At 44.4% G+C, this 20,843-nt stretch overlaps 1 protein-coding gene across 1 annotated transcript in view; it reads right to left on the bottom strand.

Moving 5' to 3' along the window:
* The window catches only part of LOC129867996 (E3 ubiquitin-protein ligase RNF43-like), a 229,229-nt gene that overhangs the window by 101,112 nt on the left and 107,274 nt on the right, over window positions 1–20,843 (bottom strand). The window contains exon 2 of the mRNA XM_055941544.1: window positions 4,595–4,717. Within this exon, the coding sequence (XP_055797519.1) occupies window positions 4,595–4,717 (123 nt within the window). The remainder of the gene's footprint in view (window positions 1–4,594; window positions 4,718–20,843) is intronic.

Raw genomic sequence — 20,843 nt, 5'->3', positions numbered from 1 at the left:
AGAACTTGGTGTGTTCAAGGGCCCCTCTGTATAAGGGGCAAAACTTGGTGTGTTCAATGGCCCCTCTGCATAAGGGACAAAACTTGGTGTGTTCAAGGGCCCCTCTGTATAAGGGACAAAACTTGGTGTGTTCAAGGGCCCCTCTGTATAAGGGACAAAACTTGGTGTGTTCAAGGGCCCCTCTGCATAAGGGACAGAACGTGGTGTGTTCAAGGGCCCCTCTGCATAAGGGACAAAACTTGGTGTGTTCAAGGGCCCCTCTGCATAAGGGACAAAACTTGGTGTGTTCAAGGGCCCCTCTGCATAAGGGACAGAACTTGGTGTGTTCAAGGGCCCCTCTGTATAAGGGACAGAACGTGGTGTGTTCAAGGGCCCCTCTGCATAAGGGACAGAACTTGGTGTGTTCAAGGGCCCCTCTGTATAAGGGACAGAACTTGGTGTGTTCAAAGGCCCCTCTGTATAAGGGACAAAACTTGGTGTGTTCAAGGGCCCCTCTGCATAAGGGACAGAACTTGGTGTGTTCAAGGGCCCCTCTGTATAAGGGACAGAACTTGGTGTGTTCAAAGGCCCCTCTGTATAAGGGACAGAACTTGGTGTGTTCAAAGGGAGTTATTCCAACATGTATGTTTTTGCAAAAACAATTAAGTACAGAGTCCTGGTTATTACCAGTGATAGCTGTGACCTCAGCCCGGGGTCCTGGTTACTACCAGTGATAGCTGTGACCTCAGCCAGGAGTCCTGGTTACTACCAGTGATAGCTGTGACCTCAGCCAGGGGTCCTGGTTACTACCAGTGATAGCTGTGACCTTAGCCTGGGGTCCTGGTTACTACCAGTGATAGCTGTGACCTCAGCCCGGGGTCCTGGTTACTACCAGTGATAGGGTCCTGGTTACTACCAGTGATAGCTGTGACCTTAGCCTGGGGTCCTGGTTACTACCAGTGATAGCTGTGACCTTAGCCTGGGGTCCTGGTTACTACCAGTGATAGTTGTGACCTTAGCCCGGGGTCCTCGTTACTACCAGTGATAGCTGTGACCTTAGCCCGGGGTCCTGGTTACTACCAGTGATAGAGTCCTGGTTACTACCAGTGATAGCTGTGACCTCAGCTCGGGGTCCTGGTTACTACCAGTGATAGAGTCCTGGTTACTACCAGTGATAGCTGTGACCTCAGCCCGGGGTCCTCGTTACTACCAGTGATAGCTGTGACCTTAGCCTGGGGTCCTCGTTACTACCAGTGATAGCTGTGACCTTAGCCCGGGGTCCTCTGGTTACTACCAGTGATAGCTGTTACCTTAGCCCGGGGTCCTGGTTACTACCAGTGATAGAGTCCTGGTTACTACCAGTGATAGCTGTGACCTTAGCCCGGGGTCCTCGTTACTACCAGTGATAGCTGTGACCTTAGCCCGGGGTCCTCGTTACTACCAGTGATAGTTGTGACCTTAGCCCGGGGTCCTGGTTACTACCAGTGATAGCTGTGACCTTAGCCCGGGGTCCTGGTTACTACCAGTGATAGCTGTGACCTTAGCCCGGGGTCCTGGTTACTACCAGTGATAGAGTCCTGGTTACTACCAGTGATAGCTGTGACCTTAGCCCGGGGTCCTGGTTACTACCAGTGATAGCTGTGACCTTAGCCCGGGGTCTTGGTTACTACCAGTGATAGCTGTGACCTTAGCCCGGGGTCCTGGTTACTACCAGTGATAGCTGTGACCTTAGCCCGGGGTCCTGGTTACTACCAGTGATAGCTGTGACCTTAGCCAGGGGTCCTGATCACTACCAGTGATAGAGTCCTGGTTACTACCAGTGATAGCTGTGACCTTAGCCCGGGGTCCTGGTTACTACCAGTGATAGCTGTGACCTTAGCCCAGGGTCCTCTGGTTACTACCAGTGATAGCTGTGACCTCAGCCCGGGGTCCTGGTTACTACCAGTGATAGCTGTGACCTTAGCCTGGGGTCCTGGTTACTACCAGTGATAGAGTCCTGGTTACTACCAGTGATAGCTGTGACCTTAGCCTGGGGTCCTGGTTACTACCAGTGATAGCTGTGACCGTAGCCTGGGGTCCTGGTTACTACAAGTGATAGCTGTGACCTTAGCCTGGGGTCCTGGTTACTACCAGTGATAGCTGTGACCTTAGCCTGGGGTCCTGGTTACTACCAGTGATAGCTGTGACCTTAGCCCGGGGTCCTGGTTACTACCAGTGATAGAGTCCTGGTTACTACCAGTGATAGCTGTGACCTCAGCGCCTCACATCCAGCGCCAGGAAGCAGGAGGATCTCTGCCCCTCCCCCACACACACCCATCACATCTGTTAATTCTCAGAGATCACAGCTAGGGGAGGCATAGGATCCTCAAAATCATATTAAGGCCTGCCAACATTCTACTAACTTTCCCCGTCAACACTTCTCCAGGCTGCATCTTTAAAGCACAATGGATCTACCGAAAAGATGGAGCTGTGTCTACTGTAGTAGTGGACAGTAGGCCAGGGGAAAAGATGGAGCTGGATCTACTGTAGTAGTGGACAGTAGGCCAGGGGAAAAGATGGAGCTGGATCTACTGTAGTACTGGACAGTAGGCCAGGGGAAAAGATGGAACTGTGTCTACTGTAGTAGTGGACAGTAGGCCAGGGGAAAAGATGGAGCTGGATCTACTGTAGTACTGGACAGTAGGCCAGGGGAAAAGATGGAGCTGGATCTACTGTAGTAGTGGACAGTAGGCCGGGGGAAAAGATGGAGCTGGATCTACTGTAGTAGTGGACAGTAGGCCAGGGGAAAAGATGTAGCTGTGTCTACTGTAGTAGTGGACAGTAGGCCAGGGGAAAAGATGTAGCTGTGTCTACTGTAGTAGTGGACAGTAGGCCAGGGGAAAAGATGTAGCTGTGTCTACTGTAGTAGTGGACAGTAGGCCAGGGGAAAAGATGTAGCTGTGTCTACTGTAGTAGTGGACAGTAGGCCAGGGGAAAAGATGTAGCTGTGTCTACTGTAGTAGTGGACAGTAGGCCAGGGGAAAAGATGTAGCTGTGTCTACTGTAGTAGTGGACAGTAGGCCAGGGGAAAAGATGTAGCTGTGTCTACTGTAGTAGTGGACAGTAGGCCAGGGGAAAAGATGGAGCTGGATCTACTGTAGTAGTGGACAGTAGGCCAGGGGAAAAGATGGAGCTGTGTCTACTGTAGTAGTGGACAGTAGGCCAGGGGAAAAGATGTAGCTGTGTCTACTGTAGTAGTGGACAGTAGGCCAGGGGAAAAGATGGAGCTGTGTCTACTGTAGTAGTGGACAGTAGGCCAGGGGAAAAGATGGAGCTGTGTCTACTGTAGTAGTGGACAGTAGGCCAGGGGAAAAGATGGAGCTGTGTCTACTGTAGTAGTGGACAGTAGGCCAGGGGAAAAGATGGAGCTGGATCTACTGTAGTAGTGGACAGTAGGCCAGGGGAAAAGATGGAGCTGTGTCTACTGTAGTAGTGGACAGTAGGCCAGGGGAAAAGATGGAGCTGGATCTACTGTAGTAGTGGACAGTATGCCAGGGGAAAAGATGTAGCTGTGTCTACTGTAGTAGTGGACAGTAGGCCAGGGGAAAAGATGGAACTGTGTCTACTGTAGTAGTGGACAGTAGGCCAGGGGAAAAGATGTAGCTGTGTCTACTGTAGTAGTGGACAGTAGGCCAGGGGAAAAGATGGAGCTGTGTCTACTGTAGTAGTGGACAGTATGCCAGGGGAAAAGATGTAGCTGTGTCTACTGTAGTAGTGGACAGTAGGCCAGGGGAAAAGATGGAACTGTGTCTACTGTAGTAGTGGACAGTAGGCCAGGGGAAAAGATGTAGCTGTGTCTACTGTAGTAGTGGACAGTAGGCCAGGGGAAAAGATGGAACTGTGTCTACTGTAGTAGTGGACAGTAGGCCAGGGGAAAAGATGGAGCTGTGTCTACTGTAGTAGTGGACAGTAGGCCAGGGGAAAAGATGTAGCTGTGTCTACTGTAGTAGTGGACAGTAGGCCAGGGGAAAAGATGTAGCTGTGTCTACTGTAGTAGTGGACAGTAGGCCAGGGGAAAAGATGTAGCTGTGTCTACTGTAGTAGTGGACAGTAGGCCAGGGGAAAAGATGTAGCTGTGTCTACTGTAGTAGTGGACAGTAGGCCAGGGGAAAAGATGTAGCTTTGTCTACTGTAGTAGTGGACAGTAGGCCAGGGGAAAAGATGTAGCTTTGTCTACTGTAGTAGTGGACAGTAGGCCAGGGGAAAAGATGTAGCTTTGTCTACTGTAGTAGTGGACAGTAGGCCAGGGGAAAAGATGTAGCTTTGTCTGGCTCTCCTCCATTAAAGTGAATAGGGTCAATAGGGTAACGACCAAGATACGTCCAATACACAAACATAAACAAATAGCAGACAATCGGTGTATGCTACACAGCACAGAACATTTCATGATGTCTCCGCCCATTGTATGGCAGTAGGTTACTGAGCCTCAAAGAATCTTAGGGGAGGACAGATATGGCCCCGGCGAAGACAGCCCTTCACTTGGACAAGATACTTATTTAACTATTCAACTGAATCACTGCGACCACTCAAGCCTTCCATAGTTCTGCCACGGTATGCATGTGTACAATGGTCTTACCTTGTTGAGCAGGGGCAGACACTGGGGCACCTTGCGCTCCGGGCTCTCCAGCTTGACGATGCTAATGAAGTCTGACTCCTGGCGCTCATCTTCACTGGTGTTGCACAGGGACAGAGGGTGGGACTGGAGAGCGAGAGAGAGAGAGCGAGAGAGCAGGGGTTTAGAACCAACCCAGACATTTAAACAAATCAGGTGAACCAAACCAGACATTGAACCAAACCAGGGGTTTAGAACCAACCCAGACATTTAATCAAACCAGGAGTTAGAACCAACCCAGACATTTAACCAAACCAGGGGGTTAGAACCAACCCAGACATTTAACCAAACCAGGGGTTCAGAACCAACCCAGACATTTAACCAAACCAGGGGTTTAGAACCAACCCAGACATTTAACCAAACCAGGGGGTTAGAACCAACCCAGACATTAAACCAAACCAGGGCTTAGAACCAACCCAGACATTTAACCAAACCAGGGTTTAGAACCAACCCAGACGTTTAACCAAACCAGGGGTTTAGAACCAAACCAGACATTTAACCAAACCAGGGGTTCAGAACCAACCCAGACATTTAAACAAATCAGGCGAACCAAACCAGACATTTAACCAAACCAGGGGTTCAGAACCAAACCAGACGTTTAACCAAACCAGGAGTTAGAACCAACCCAGACATTTAATCAAACCAGGGGTTCAGAACCAAACCAGACATTTAACCAAACCAGGGCTTAGAACCAACCCAGACATTTAACCAAACCAGGGCTTAGAACCAACCCAGACATTTAACCAAACCAGGGATTAGAACCAACCCAGACGTTTAACCAAACCAGGAGTTAGAACCAACCCAGACATTTAACCAAACCAGGAGTTAGAACCAACCCAGACATTTAACCAAACCAGGGGTTTAGAACCAACCCAGACATTTAACCAAACCAGGGGTTTAGAACCAACCCAGACATTTAACCAAACCAGGGGTTTAGAACCAACCCAGACATTTAACCAAACCAGGGGTTTAGAACCAACCCAGACATTTAACCAAACCAGGGTTTAGAACCAAACCAGACATTTAACCAAACCAGGGGTTAGAACCAAACCCAGACATTTAACCAAACCAGGAGTTAGAACCAACCCAGACATTTAACCAAACCAGGGGTTAGAACCAAAACAGACAGAGGGGGAACCAAACCAGCTGTGATTTTACCAGGTTGCAAATTAGAATAGGAGCAAAATAAGTGGTTGTGGTTTTATCGTGTCAGTCAGCGTTGCTTTGCTGTGACCAGCAGACATACAGTAGCACAGGCCTATTGATTTTTGTGAAGGACAGTGCAGTATGAAGATATCAACACAGCAGGTGTCACTCATTTAGTACAAAACACAGCTCTGGTGGTAAGGTTAGGCAACAACACATCTGCCAAGGTGATCCTCAACACAGTCCCCTCCTGTACTCCCTGTTCACCCACAACTGCGTGGCCAAGCACGACTCCCACACCATCATTAAGTTAGCAGACGACACAACAGTGGTAGGCCTGATCACTGACAACGATGAGACAGCCTATAGGGAGGAGGTCAGAGACCTGGCAGTGTGGTCCCAGGACAACAACCTATCTCTCAACGTGAGCAAGACAAAGGAGATGATCGTGGACTACAGGAAAAGGAGAGCCGAACTCGCCCCCATTCACATTGACGGGGGCTGTAGTTGAGCTGGTCGAGAATTTCAATTCCTTAGTGTCCACATCACCAACAAACTATCATGGTCCAAACACACCAAGACAGTCGTGAAGAGGGCACGACAGCGCTTTTTCCCCCTCAGGAGACTAAAAGATTTGGCATGGGTCCCCAGATCCTCAAAAAGTTCTACAGCTGCACCATCGAGAGATTTATTTTAAACTGCAAAACCCTTACGCACCACTGCACTTTGTATACAAATCAATTTTATTTTATAAAGCCCTTCGTACATCAGCTGATATCTCAAAGTGCTGTACAGAAACCCAGCCTAAAACCCCAAACAGCAAGCAACGCAGGTGTAGAAGCTCGATACCAGGGTTGGCTGGCCTTCTCTAGTCACTCGTAGGCTCAGTCACTGGTATACTTTTATTTACAAAGCCATTTTGGATTTATTACCATTTTATTCATTTTTATTCTTCAGATTTGTGGTGGGTACTCTCTTCGTTCGCTGCTAACTGTTCCAAATGTCCGAATTGAATTTGGTAAAAGGGCTTTTATGTACTCTGCGCCATCGGCTTGGAACGCCTCATAAAATAGTTTTAAACTGGATGAATTTGTCCTGATTGGTGTTTTTAAATCATTCATGAAGGATTTTGAGGCTGATTCCTTGACCTGTCAATGTTTTTAATTTGCAATTTATGATTTCGTTTTACTCCTGTGATTTCTATGGTTTTTACTAGATTACTTGTAGTTTTTCATGTTGTCTGTCTGTAAATTGTGTAATGACTTGGTGCAGCCTATATTGGCCAGGACGCTCTTGAAAAGAGAGATTTTAAATCTCAATGAGCCCTTCCTGGTTAAATAAAAACCAATAAAAAAGACTTACAGAACTCTCTGGAACATGCTAACATCGCTCTTGACAGGTCTACGATACGTAAAAACACTAAACGGGAATGGTGTTTCATGGGAGGACACCACTGCTGTCCAAAAAAACAGTCTGTGGACAGATGGAACTACAGTTGAGTTGTTTGGAAGGAACACAACTCTATGTGTGGAGAATGTTCCTACCAAACAACTCTATGTGTGGAGAATGTTCCTACCAAACAACACTATGTGTGGAGAATGTTCCTACCAAACAACTCTATGTGTGGAGAATGTTCCTACCAAACAACTCTATGTGTGGAGAATGTTCCTACCAAACAACACAATGTGTGGAGAATGTTCCTACCAAACAACACTATGTGTGGAGAATGTTCCTACCAAACAACACTATGTGTGGAGAATGTTCCTACCAAACAACTCTATGTGTGGAGAATGTTCCTACCAAACAACACTATGTGTGGAGAATGTTCCTACCAAACAACACTATGTGTGGAGAATGTTCCTACCAAACAACTCTATGTGTGGAGAATGTTCCTACCAAACAACACTATGTGTGGAGAATGTTCCTACCAAACAACACTATGTGTGGAGAATGTTCCTACCAAACAACACTATGTGTGGAGAATGTTCCTACCAAACAACTCTATGTGTGGAGAATGTTCCTACCAAACAACACTATGTGTGGAGAATGTTCCTACCAAACAACACTATGTGTGGAGAATGTTCCTACCAAACAACACTATGTGTGGAGAATGTTCCTACCAAACAACTCTATGTGTGGAGAATGTTCCTACCAAACAACACTATGTGTGGAGAATGTTCCTACCAAACAACTCTATGTGTGGAGAATGTTCCTACCAAACAACACTATGTGTGGAGAATGTTCCTACCAAACAACACTATGTGTGGAGAATGTTCCTACCAAACAACACTATGTGTGGAGAATGTTCCTACCAAACAACACAATGTGTGGAGAATGTTCCTACCAAACAACACTATGTGTGGAGAATGTTCCTACCAAACAACACTATGTGTGGAGAATGTTCCTACCAAACAACTCTATGTGTGGAGAATGTTCCTACCAAACAACACTATGTGTGGAGAATGTTCCTACCAAACAACACTATGTGTGGAGAATGTTCCTACCAAACAACACTATGTGTGGAGAATGTTCCTACCAAACAACACTATGTGTGGAGAATGTTCCTACCAAACAACACTATGTGTGGAGAATGTTCCTACCAAACAACACTATGTGTGGAGAAAAAAAGGCACAGCACACCAACATCAAAACCTCATCCCAACTGTAAAATATGGGGGAGGGAGCGTCATGGATTCCAAAATTGTATTCCCAAGTATATCAAGACATTTTCCAGGAGAACGTAAGACTATCTGTCCGCCATATGAAGCACAACAGAAGTTGGGTGATGCAACAGGACAACGACCCAAAACACAGAAGTAAATCAACAACAGAATGGCTTGAACAGAAGAAAATACGCCTTCTGGTGTGGTCCAGTCAGAGTCCTGACCTCAACCCGATTGAGATGCTGTGGTATGACGTCAAGAGAGCGGTTCACACCAGACACCAGACATCCCAAGAATATTGCTGAACTGAAACAGTTTTGTAAAGAGGAATGGTCCAAAAGTCCTCCTGACTGTTGTGCAGGTCTGATCCACAACTACAGAAAACGTTTGTTTGAGGTTATTGCTGCCAAAGGAGGGTCAACTAGTTATTCAATCCAAGGGTTCACATACCTTTCCCACCCTGCACTGTGAATGTTTACACAGTGTGTTCAATAGACATGAAGACGTATAATTGTTTGTGTGTTATTAGTGTTTGTCTATTGTTGTGCTTTAGATGGAGATCAGATAAAATTTTATGACCAATTTATGCAGAAATCCAAGTAATTCCAAAGTGTTCACATACTTTTTCTTGCCATTGTATGTGTGCATAGTCACTTTACCCCCACCTACATGTACAAATTACCTCGACTAACCTGTACCCCCATTCATTGACCCGGTACCGGCACCCCCTGTATATAGCCTCAGTACTAACCTGTACCCCCATACATTGACCTGGTACCGGCACCCCCTGTATATAGCCTCAGTACTAACCTGTACCCCCATACATTGACCCGGTACCGGCACCCCCTGTATATAGCCTCAGTACTAACCTGTACCCCCATACATTGACCCGGTACCGGCACCCCCTGTATATAGCCTCAGTACTAACCTGTACCCCCATACATTGACCCGGTACCGGCACCCCCTGTATATAGCCTCAGTACTAACCTGTACCCCCATACATTGACCCGGTACCGGCACCCCCTGTAATATAGCCTCAGTACTAACCTGTACCCCCATACATTGACCCGGTACCGGCACCCCCTGTATATAGCCTCAGTACTGTTATTTTATTGTGTTACTTTTCATACACATTTTTTTACTTTAGTTTAATTTATTTAGTAAATATTTTCTTAAATCTATTTCTTGAACTGCATTGTTGGTTAATTAAGGGCTTGTAAGTAAGCATTTCAAGGTAAGCTCTACGACCTGTTGTATTCGGCGCATTTGATTTGATTTGAATATGTAAATGAACTAAATCGGCTGCTAGCTGTCCATGATGATGGTGTGGGGTTGATATACTGCTCTTCCTGTAGTCCCTTATCAAAGACTACAGGAAGAGCAGACTACAGTAGAGAAGACTACAGGAAGAGCAGACTAGAGTAGAGAAGACTACAATAAGAGAAGGCTACAGTAGATAATACTACAGTATGAATACAGTAGAGGAGACTACAGAAAGAGAAGACTACAGCAAGAGAAGACTACATTAATGAGAAGGCTACAGTACAAGTAGACTACATTAGAGGAGACTACAGAAAGAGAAGATTACAGTAGATAAAACTACGGTAAGCGAAGACAACAGTATGAAAAGACTACAGTAGATAATACTACAGAAAGAGAAGTATATAGGAAGAGTATGAGTATGAGACGACTACAGTAAAAGTAGACTACAGTAGAGAAGACGAGACCACAGAAAGAGAAGACTACAGTAGAGATGACTACAGTAAGAGAAGACTACAGCAGAGAAGACTACAGAAATAGAAGACTACAGAAAGAGAAGACTACAGCAGAGAAGACTACAGAAATAGAAGACTACAGTAGAGAAGATTACGGAAAGAGAAGTTTACAGTAATAGTAGCCTACAGTAGAGAATATTACAGTAATAGTAGACTACAGTAGAGGATACTACAGTAAGAAGAGACTACAGAAAGAGGATACTACAGTAGATAATACCACAGAAAGAGAAGACTACAGCAGATGATACTACAGAAAGAGAAAACTACAGTAGATAATACTACAGTAAGAGAAGACTACAGTAGATAATACTACAGAAAGAGAAGACTACAGTAGATAATACTACAGTAAGAATACTACAGTAGATAATACTACAGAAAGAGAAGACTACAGTAGATAATACTACAGAAAGAGAAGACTACAGTAGATAATACTACAGTAAGAATACTACAGTAGATAATACTACAGAAAGAGAAGACTACAGTAGATAAAACTACAGTAAGAATACTACAGCAAGAGAAGACTACAGTAGATAATACTACAGAAAGAGAAGACTACAGCAGAGAAGACTACAGAAAGAGAAGACTACAGTAGATAATACTACAGAAAGAGAAGACTACAGTAGATAAAACTACAGTAAGAATACTACAGCAAGAGAAGACTACAGTAGATAATACTACAGCAAGAGAAGACTACAGTAGATAATACTATAGTAAGAGAAAACTACAGTAAGAATACTACAGCAAGAGAAGACTACAGTAGATAAAACTACAGTAAGAATACTACAGTAAGAGAAAACTACAGTAAGAGAAGACTACAGGGAGAGAGAGGTAGAGAGAGGGAGAAAGATATATAGAGAGAGAGCAAGAGTGAGAGAGCGAGGTAATCAAATCAAATCAAATGGTATTTGTCACATACACATGGTGAGAGAGAGATAGAGGGAGAGAGGAGAAAGTGAGAGAGAGAAAGAGAGAAGAGATATATAGAGAAAGCGAGAGAGCGAGAGAACAAGAACAAGAATGAGAGAAGAGAGGGAGAGACACATCAGAAGTAAACTATGTGGCACTAGTTTATGACTGGTTCATGAATGGTTTATGACCAGTTTAAGAATGGTTTATGAATGGATTATGACTAGTTTATGACTGGTTTATGACTGGTTTATGACCGGTTCATGACTAGTTTGACTGATTAATGACTTGTTTATGACTGATTATGACTAGTTTATGACTAGTTTATGACTAGTTTAACTGTTTATGACTAGTTTATGACTAGTTTATGACTGGTTAATGACATGTTTGACTAGTTTGACTGTTTATGACTAGTTTATGACTGGTTAATGACTGGTTAATGACTAGTTTATGACTAGTTCAACTGTTTATGACTAGTTTATGACTGGTTAATGCCTAGTTTATGACTGGTTAATGACTAGTTAATGCCTAGTTAATGACCAGTTAATGACCAGTTAATGACTAGTTTATGACTGATTAATGGCTGGTTTATGACTAGTTTATGACTGGTTAATGCCTAGTTTATGACTGGTTAATGACTAGTTAATGCCTAGTTAATGACCAGTTAATGACCAGTTTATGACTGTTTAATGACTAGTTTATGACTAGTTTATGACTGTTTATAACTGGTTAATGACTAGTTTATGACTAGTTTATGACTGTTTATAACTGGTTTATGACTGTTTAATGACTAGTTTATGACTGGTTAATGACTAGTTTATGACTGTTTATAACTGGTTTATGACTGTTTAATGACTAGTTTATGACTGTATAATGACTGGTTAATGACTAGTTAATGACTAGTTTATGACTGTTTATAACTGGTTAATGACTGGTTAATGACTGTTTATAACTGGTTAATGACTAGTTAATGACTAGTTTATGACTAGTTTATGACTGTTTATAACTAGTGCCACAACTGCCTGATAGAATCCTACAGACATCAGAGAACCGGCAACGTAAATAAAACACCACCACCGTTAACTGGTCATTACAGAGGGCCTTGTACACTTACAAGCCAAGAAGTCTGTCTGCACCAGACCAGGGTTAGACTTGCCATTTCTCAACGATGAGACAAGACTGTAACTACCAATTGAATACCAAGAAATTGGAGAGAAAAAGAGGTAAAAAATAACAAATAAATTTGACTTTCCATTTCTAATCTTAACAAAAGATTTGTCCAAAATGGCACCCTATTCCCTGTATAGTGCACTACTTTAGCACCATATTCCCTATGTAGTGCACTACTATAGCACCCTATTCCCTATGTAGTGCACTACTATAGCATCCTATTCCCGATATAGTGCACTACTATAGCACCCTATTCCCTATGTAGTGCACTACTATAGCACCCTATTCCCTATGTAGTGCACTACTATAGCACCCTATTCCCTATATAGTGCACTACTATAGCACCCTATTCCCTGTATAGTGCACTACTATAGCACCCTATTCCCTGTATAGTGCACTACTATAGCACCCTATTCCCTGTATAGTGCACTACTATAGCACCCTATTCCTTATGTAGTGCAATACTATAGCACCCTATTCCCTGTATAGTGCACTACTATAGCACCCTATTCCCTGTATAGTGCACTACTATAGCACCCTATTCCCTATATAGTGCACTACTATAGCACCCTATTCCCTATATAGTACACTACTATAGCCCCCTATTCCCTATTTAGTGCACCACTTTTGATTAGTGCCCATAGGGGTAAAAGGGCGACGAAGCTAACGTTTGGCCTTCAGATACAGCTGGCTGGTCCCCAAAACACTAATAGGGGGTCAGAGGTTAGACATTGTGTTTACAGCTCTGCCAGAGAAAACCTTGTTAAACTGGATGGGAACTAAGTATTCACAGAGACCGACTGGGAGAGATGTTATTGTGAACAGAGGACAGAGTGTAGTCACAGCACACAGCTGGAGACGCGTACACACACACACACACACACGCACGCACGCACGCACGCACGCGTCTCACACACACACACGCACACACACACACACACACACACACACACACACACACACACACACACACACACACACACACACACACACACACACACACACACACACACACACACACACACACACGCGCGCGCGTCTCACACATACCCCCCCCCCCCCCCCCCCCCCAAATACCTTACCCAACCTGCTGTAGCTATGTGTCTGCCATATGACAGATGGATAGAGGCTGCTAATGTCCAGCAGGCCCAGTCTGAGTGTCCTGTCCAGCAGGCCCAGTCTGAGAGTCCTGTCCAGCAGGCCCAGTCTGAGAGTCCTGTCCAGCAGGCCCAGTCTGAGTGTCCTGTCCAGCAGGCCCAGTCTGAGTATCCTGTCCAGCAGGCCCAGTCTGAGTGTCCTGTCCAGCAGGCCCAGTCTGAGAGTCCTGTCCAGCAGGCCCAGTCTGAGTGTCCTGTCCAGCAGGCCCAGTCTGAGTGTCCTGTACAGCAGGCCCAGTCTGAGTGTCCTGTACAGCAGGCCCAGTCTGATTGTCCTGTCCAGCAGGCCCAGTCTGAGTGTCCTGTCCAGCAGGCCCAGTCTGAGTGTCCTGTCCAGCAGGCCCAGTCTGAGTGTCCTGTCCAGCAGGCCCAGTCTGAGTGTCCTGTCCAGCAGGCCCAGTCTGAGTGTCCTGTCCAGCAGGCCCAGTCTGAGTGTCCTGTCCAGCAGGCCTAGTCTGAGTGTCCTGTCCAGCAGGCCCAGTCTGAGTGTCCTGTCCAGCAGGCCCAGTCTGAGTGTCCTGCTTCTGTCTGGCCTTGTCCAGGCTTGCCCTGAGACATGGCTGTGTTCCTATGACGCCATATGACTCTGGTCTACAGCCCATAGAAGTCTGTAGATCCACGTCTGAGGACAAGGCCCTGGGTTCTGCCACGCTAACTCTGGAGCTACGTTATGGAGCCTGGCAGCTGCTTTCCCAATCTACGTAAACTAGGCCCAAATTAGAGACCCACAGCGGTACTTGGTCCTTTTAACAAAGAAAAACAATACAAGTCAAAAAATGTCGAATGAAAACTACTACTCTGCCGTCGACATCACCACGCCTTGACATAGTATAGGCTGAGGGGAACGTTGAGAAATAAAATACCTATTCAGGCTTTTAGCTTTGTATGCCGCGTTCAAGACAACTGGGAACTCTGGAAAATACGAGGTCCAATCATGACGTCGGGGATCTTCCAGGTGGAAAGTCGGAGCTCTAGATAGAGGCCCGAGTTCCTGAGTTGGAATTCTGAGTTGGACGACCATTCAAAACGATCCCAGTCTGAGCAAAAACAAACGTCTGAGTTGGACGACCATTCAAAACGATCCCAGTCTGAGCAAAAACAAACGTCTGAGTTGGACGACCATTCAAAACGATCCCAGTCTGAGCAAAAACAAACGTCTGAGTTTCCAGGTGTTTTTGAACGCGGCAGTAATCCGGTTTCACTCTGTCTACTTGGATCGGTAATATTGTTTTGTCTATTACATACGATCGATGTAACCCAGTGTAACCCAGTGTAACCCAATGTAACCCAGTGTAACCCAGTGTAACCCAATGTAACCCAATGTAACCCAATGTAACCCAGTGTAACCCAATGTAACCCAGTGTAACCCAATGTAACCCAATGTAACCCAGTGTAACCCAATGTAACCCAGTGTAACCCAATGTAACCCAATGTAACCCGGTGTAACCCAATGTAACCCAATGTAACCCAATGTAACCCAGTGTAACCCAATGTAACCCAGTGTAACCCAATGTAACCCAATGTAACCCAGTGTAACCCAATGTAACCCAATGTAACCCAATGTAACCCAATGTAACCCAGTGTAACCCAATGTAACCCAGTGTAACCCAATGTAACCCAATGTAACCCACCTGGCAATGTGGAAATTGTGGAATTACTGGTATAAACTACTGACATCAAAATCTGTCTATAATCTGTCTATAATCTGTCTATAATCTGTCTATAATCGATCTATAATCTGTCTATAATCTGTCTATAATCTGTCTATAATCTGTCTATAATCTGTCTATAATCTATCTATAATCTTTATACAATCTGTCTATAATCTGTCTATAATCTGTCTATAATCTTTATACAATCTGTCTATAATCTTTATACAATCTGTCTATAATCTTTATACAATCTGTCTATAATCTTTATACAATCTGTCTATAATCTGTCTATAATCTGTCTATAATCGATCTATAATCTGTCTATAATCTATCTATAATCTTTATACAATCTGTCTATAATCGATCTATAATCTGTCTATAATCTATCTATAATCTGTCTATAATCTTTATACAATCTGTCTATAATCTGTCTATAATCTATCTATAATCTTTATACAATCTGTCTATAATCTATCTATAATCTTTATACAATCTGTCTATAATCTGTCTATAATCTTTATACAATCTGTCTATAATCTGTCTATAATCTATCTATAATCTTTATACAATCTGCCTATAATCTATCTATAATCTTTATACAATCTGCCTATAATCTGTCTATAATCTATCTATAATCTTTATACAATCTGTCTATATGCTGTCTATAATCTGTATACAATCTGTCTATAATCTTTATACAATCTGTCTATAATCTATCTATAATCTTTATACAATCTGTCTATAATCTATCTATAATCTTTATACAATCTGTCTATAATCTATCTATAATCTTTATACAATCTGTCTATAATCTTTATACAATCTGTCTATAATCTGTCTATAATCTGTCTATAATCTTTATACAATCTGTCTATAATCTGTCTATAATCTATCTATAATCTTTATACAATCTGCCTATAATCTATCTATAATCTTTATACAATCTGCCTATAATCTGTCTATAATCTATCTATAATCTTTATACAATCTGTCTATAATCTATCTATAATCTTTATACAATCTGTCTATAATCTGTCTATAATCTTTATACAATCTGTCTATAATCTTTATACAATCTGTCTATAATCTTTATACAATCTGTCTATAATCTATCTATAATCTGTCTATAATCTTTATACAATCTGTCTATAATCTGTCCATAATATTTTACTTTCCTTGTACTGTCTGTTTCCAATACGTGCCAACTTCTCTAATCTAGGCCTGCCTGCATTGAAGATTCTAACATGTTGTTGTTCCTGACAGTGTCTATGTTTTGCATTGCTTACAAGACTAGGCATTATATTCTTTTTTAAACATGCCCTCACTTCACTTACAATCAACTGACTGTGAACAGTGTCCAGATACCACTATTTGTACCCTTTTCCAGTTAGTAGGAGTCTGGTGCTATAAACAGCATCATACACAGACAGACTGACTGAAACCTCTTCATTTGGTTTCAGTACGGGCTTGAGAAAAAGTGGGCCTGGGAACCAAAATCACTGAGTCTCTATTTCACAGGGACTAGAAACCACAGAGCGCACAAACAGTTCCCTGCTCTGTTAACAATGGTCACTCCTCCTCCCTCCCTTTCCTCCTCCTCCCTCTCCACCCTCTCCTCCTCCTCCTCCTTCTCCTTCTCCTCCCTCTCCTCCTCCTCCCTCTCCTCCCTCTCCCTCTCCACCCTCTCCTCCTCCTCCTCCACCCTCTCCTCCTCCTCCTCCCTCCCCTCCCTCTCCTCCCTCCCCTCCTCCTCCTCCCTCTCCTCCCTCTCCCTCTCCACCCTCTCCTCCTCCTCCTCCACCCTCTCCTCCTCCTCCTGCCTCCCCTCCCTCTCCTCCTCCTCCTCCTCCCTCTCCACCCTCTCCTCCTCCTCCTCCTCGACCCTCTCCTCCCTCTCCTCCTCCTCCTCCTCCCTCTCCTCCTCCTCCTCCTCCCTCTCCTCCCTCTCCTCCTCCTCCTCCTCCTCCCTCTCCACCCACCCTCTCCTCCTCCTCCTCCACCCTCTCCTCCCTCTCCTCCTCCTCCTCCTCCTCCTCCTCCCTCTCCTCCCTCTCCTCCTCCTCCTCCTCCTCTCTCTCATTTGTTTACAAAGCTGGGGAGATCTTCTATTCTCGTCCTTCTTCTTCTCTCAATTCCTTTGTAGCCACGATTAAAGACATTCCTATTCAGACTGCCCCAAAAATACTCCAAGGCAAGAATCTAACAGCCTGAAAAACAAACAGACCAGCAGAAAAACATGGAAAATAAATAGTAGCTATGGTGAGAAGTCAATAATTTCTTCCCCCTCTTCACCCAGTGGGTCGTCTTTTATCATGTGCCAATAATCGGCAGCACCGCGACTAAAGAACGGTGACAGCATGGACAGCGCCATTGAGGCTATCTTCATTTTAAAGTAGTTAATTGTCTTCTTCTTCATTGGTTGATTGCCCCCAACTCATAGGAATCCCCACCCAATTGACTACTTTAAAATGGTGGAAGCGCTCAATGGCAATGTCCATGCTAAAACGGGTTATATCCATGATGAGTCTTGTACCTATCTCAATGACAACAGGCACAACTCTGATATAAAGTCGTTTGTCAAAATGTCACGTGCGTTCACTTATATAAGTGCATTCGTAACAACCTAACCATTACAAAACAAATAAGCTTTATGTAGCAAATTAGCATTTTATATTTTTGTTGACCAAATTTGAAACTCTCTCATTGACACAAAAAATGTATAATTTCATGGGTTTATTTTAGTGGACAGATTTTGGGCTGAGTAAAACCTCAGAGACAGAGAGAGAGAGACATACAGAGAGAGAGAGACAGAGAGAGAGAGAGACAGAGAGACAGAGAGAGAGACAGAGAGAGACAGAGACAGACATAGAGAGAGAGACAGAGAGAGAGAGAGAGAGAGAAAGACAGAGAGAGACAGAGACAGTGAGACAGAGAGAGAGACAGAGAGAGAGACAGAGAGACAGAGAGAGAGACAGAGAGAGACAGAGAGAGAGAGAGAGAAAGACAGAGAGAGACAGAGACAGTGAGACAGAGAGAGAGACAGAGAGAGAGACAGAGAGACAGAGAGAGAGAGAGAGAAAGACAGAGAGAGACAGAGACAGTGAGACAGAGAGAGAGACAGAGAGAGACAGAGAGAGAGAGAGAGACAGAGAGAGACAGAGAGAGAGAGAGAGCTTGCACCTCTCATCCGACAGCCTTAACACTTTACAACAGACTCAACAGACTCTCAGGGTTTCAAATGCATTACGAAATACTACACCAAAATATTACCATTTCAAAAAGTTAAATTAATCGATTCCCAAACTAACCCTGATTCAGATGACCATCCTACCCATGCCAGACTATGGAGACATCATTTATAGATCGGCAGGTAAGGGTGCTCTCGAGCAGCTAGATGTTCTTTACCATTCGGCCATCAGATTTGCCACCAATGCTCATTATAGGACACATCACTGCCCTCTATACTCCTCTGTAAACTGGTCATCTCTGTATACCCGTCGCAAGACCCACTGGTTGATGCTTATTTATAAAACCCTCTTAGGCCTCACTCCCTCCTATCTGAGATATCTACTGCAGCCCTCATCCTCCACATACAACACCCGTTCTGCCAGTCACATTCTGTTAAAGGTCCCCAAAGCACACACATCCCTGGGTCGTTAGTCTTTTCAGTTCGCTGCAGCTAGCGACTGGAACGAGCTGCAACAAACACTCAAACTGGACAGTTTTATCTCAATTCCTTCATTCAAAGAAGTGTCTCTACCTTCTTGCCCTTTGTGCTGTTGTCCAATAACGTTTGTAACATGTTGTTGTCATGTTGTGCTGCTACCATGCTGTGTTGTCATGTGTTGCTGCCATGCTGTGTTGTCATGTGTTGCTGCCATGCTGTGTTGTCATGTGTTGCTGCCATGCTGTGTTGTCATGTGTTGCTGCCTTGCTGTGTTGTCATGTGTTGCTGCCATGCTGTGTTGTCATGTGTTGCTGCCATGCTGTGTTGTCATGTGTTGCTGCCATGCTGTGTTGTCATGTGTTGCTGCCATGCTGTGTTGTCATGTGTTGCTGCCATGCTGTGTTGTCATGTGTTGCTGCCTTGCTGTGTTGTCATGTGTTGCTGCCATGCTGTGTTGTCATGTGTTGCTGCCATGCTGTGTTGTCATGTGTTGCTGCCATGCTGTGTTGTCATGTGTTGCTGCCTTGCTGTGTTGTCATGTGTTGCTGCCATGCTGTGTTGTCATGTGTTGCTGCCATGCTGTGTTGTCATGTGTTGCTGCCATGCTGTGTTGTCATGTGTTGCTGCCTTGCTGTGTTGTCATGTGTTGCTGCCATGCTGTGTTGTCATGTGTTGCTGCCATGCTGTGTTGTCATGTGTTGCTGCCATGCTGTGTTGTCATGTGTTGCTGCCATGCTGTGTTGTCATGTGTTGCTGCCTTGCTGTGTTGTCATGTGTTGCTGCCATGCTGTGTTGTCATGTGTTGCTGCCATGCTGTGTTGTCATGTGTTGCTGCCATGCTGTGTTGTCATGTGTTGCTGCCTTGCTGTGTTGTCATGTGTTGCTGCCTTGCTGTGTTGTCATGTGTTGCTGCCTTGCTGTGTTGTTGTCTTAAGTTTCTGTTTATGTAGTGTTGTCTCTCTTGTGGTGATGTGTGTTTTATATTTATATTGTATTTATTTGTATTTTTAATCCCAGCCCCCCGTCCCCCGTCTCCCGTCCCCCGCCCCGTCCCCAGTCCCCCGCGGGATGCCGTCATTGTAAATAAGAACTTAACTGACTAAAAACACAAAAATAAAGTTGGAGGTCAAATAAATATTTCAACATGGCGATTCTATAATGTATATCTAGGGTGCGAAGGGATGTAGAGCGGTGAGACAGGGTGAGAGACAGCAGTAAGCCTTTTCAAAGGCCTGGAAAACCAACCAAGCTAGTGTACATCAACACAGAATTATATTTACCTAGCTCCCAGCTAACATAAACGCGCACACACACACACGCACAACACACACATACACAACACACACATACACAACACACACAACCAAAATATGTAGACATTGACCTAACTCTCCGTTATGACTCACTTTTCCAGTGGAGCAGGTCAACTGTGTGTGTGTGTGTGTGTGTGTGTGTGTGTGTGTGTGTGTGTGTGTGTGTGTGTGTGTGTGTGTGTGTGTGTGTGTGTGTGTGTGTGTGTGTGTGTGTGTGTGTGTATGTGTGTGTGTGTGTGTGTGTGGGTGTGTGTGTGAGAGAGAGAGCGAGAGAGAAAAAGAGAGAGAGAGTGTGTGTGTGTGTGTGTGTGTGTGTGTGTGTGTGTGTGTGTGTGTGTGTGTGTGTGTGTGTGTGTGTGTGTGTGTGTGTGTGTGTGTGTTTGTATGTATGTATGTGTGTGTGTGTGTGTGTTTGTTTTATTAGAGAGCGAGAGACAAAAAGAGAGAGAGAGAGAGAGTGTGTGTGTGTGTGACCGGTATGTACAGTTGAAGTCGGAAGTTTACATACACTTAGGTTGGAGTAATTAAACCTCATTTTTCAGCCACTTCACAAATTTCTTGTTAACAAACTATAGTTTTGGCAAGTCGGTTAGGACATCTACTTTGTGCATGACACAAGTCATTTTTCCAACAATTGTTAACAGACAGATGATTTAACTTATAATTCACTGTATCACAATTCCAGCCAAGACCTCAGTCAAAAAATTGTAGACCTCTACAAGTCTGGTTCATCCTTGGGAGCAATTTCCAAACGCCTGAGGGTA

This window comes from Salvelinus fontinalis, chromosome 13 (assembly GCF_029448725.1).
Source record: "Salvelinus fontinalis isolate EN_2023a chromosome 13, ASM2944872v1, whole genome shotgun sequence".
Lineage (NCBI taxonomy): Eukaryota > Metazoa > Chordata > Actinopteri > Salmoniformes > Salmonidae > Salvelinus > Salvelinus fontinalis.
The sequence above is the reverse complement of the archived record's forward strand: the minus strand, read 5'-3'. Positions and strand labels throughout refer to the sequence as shown.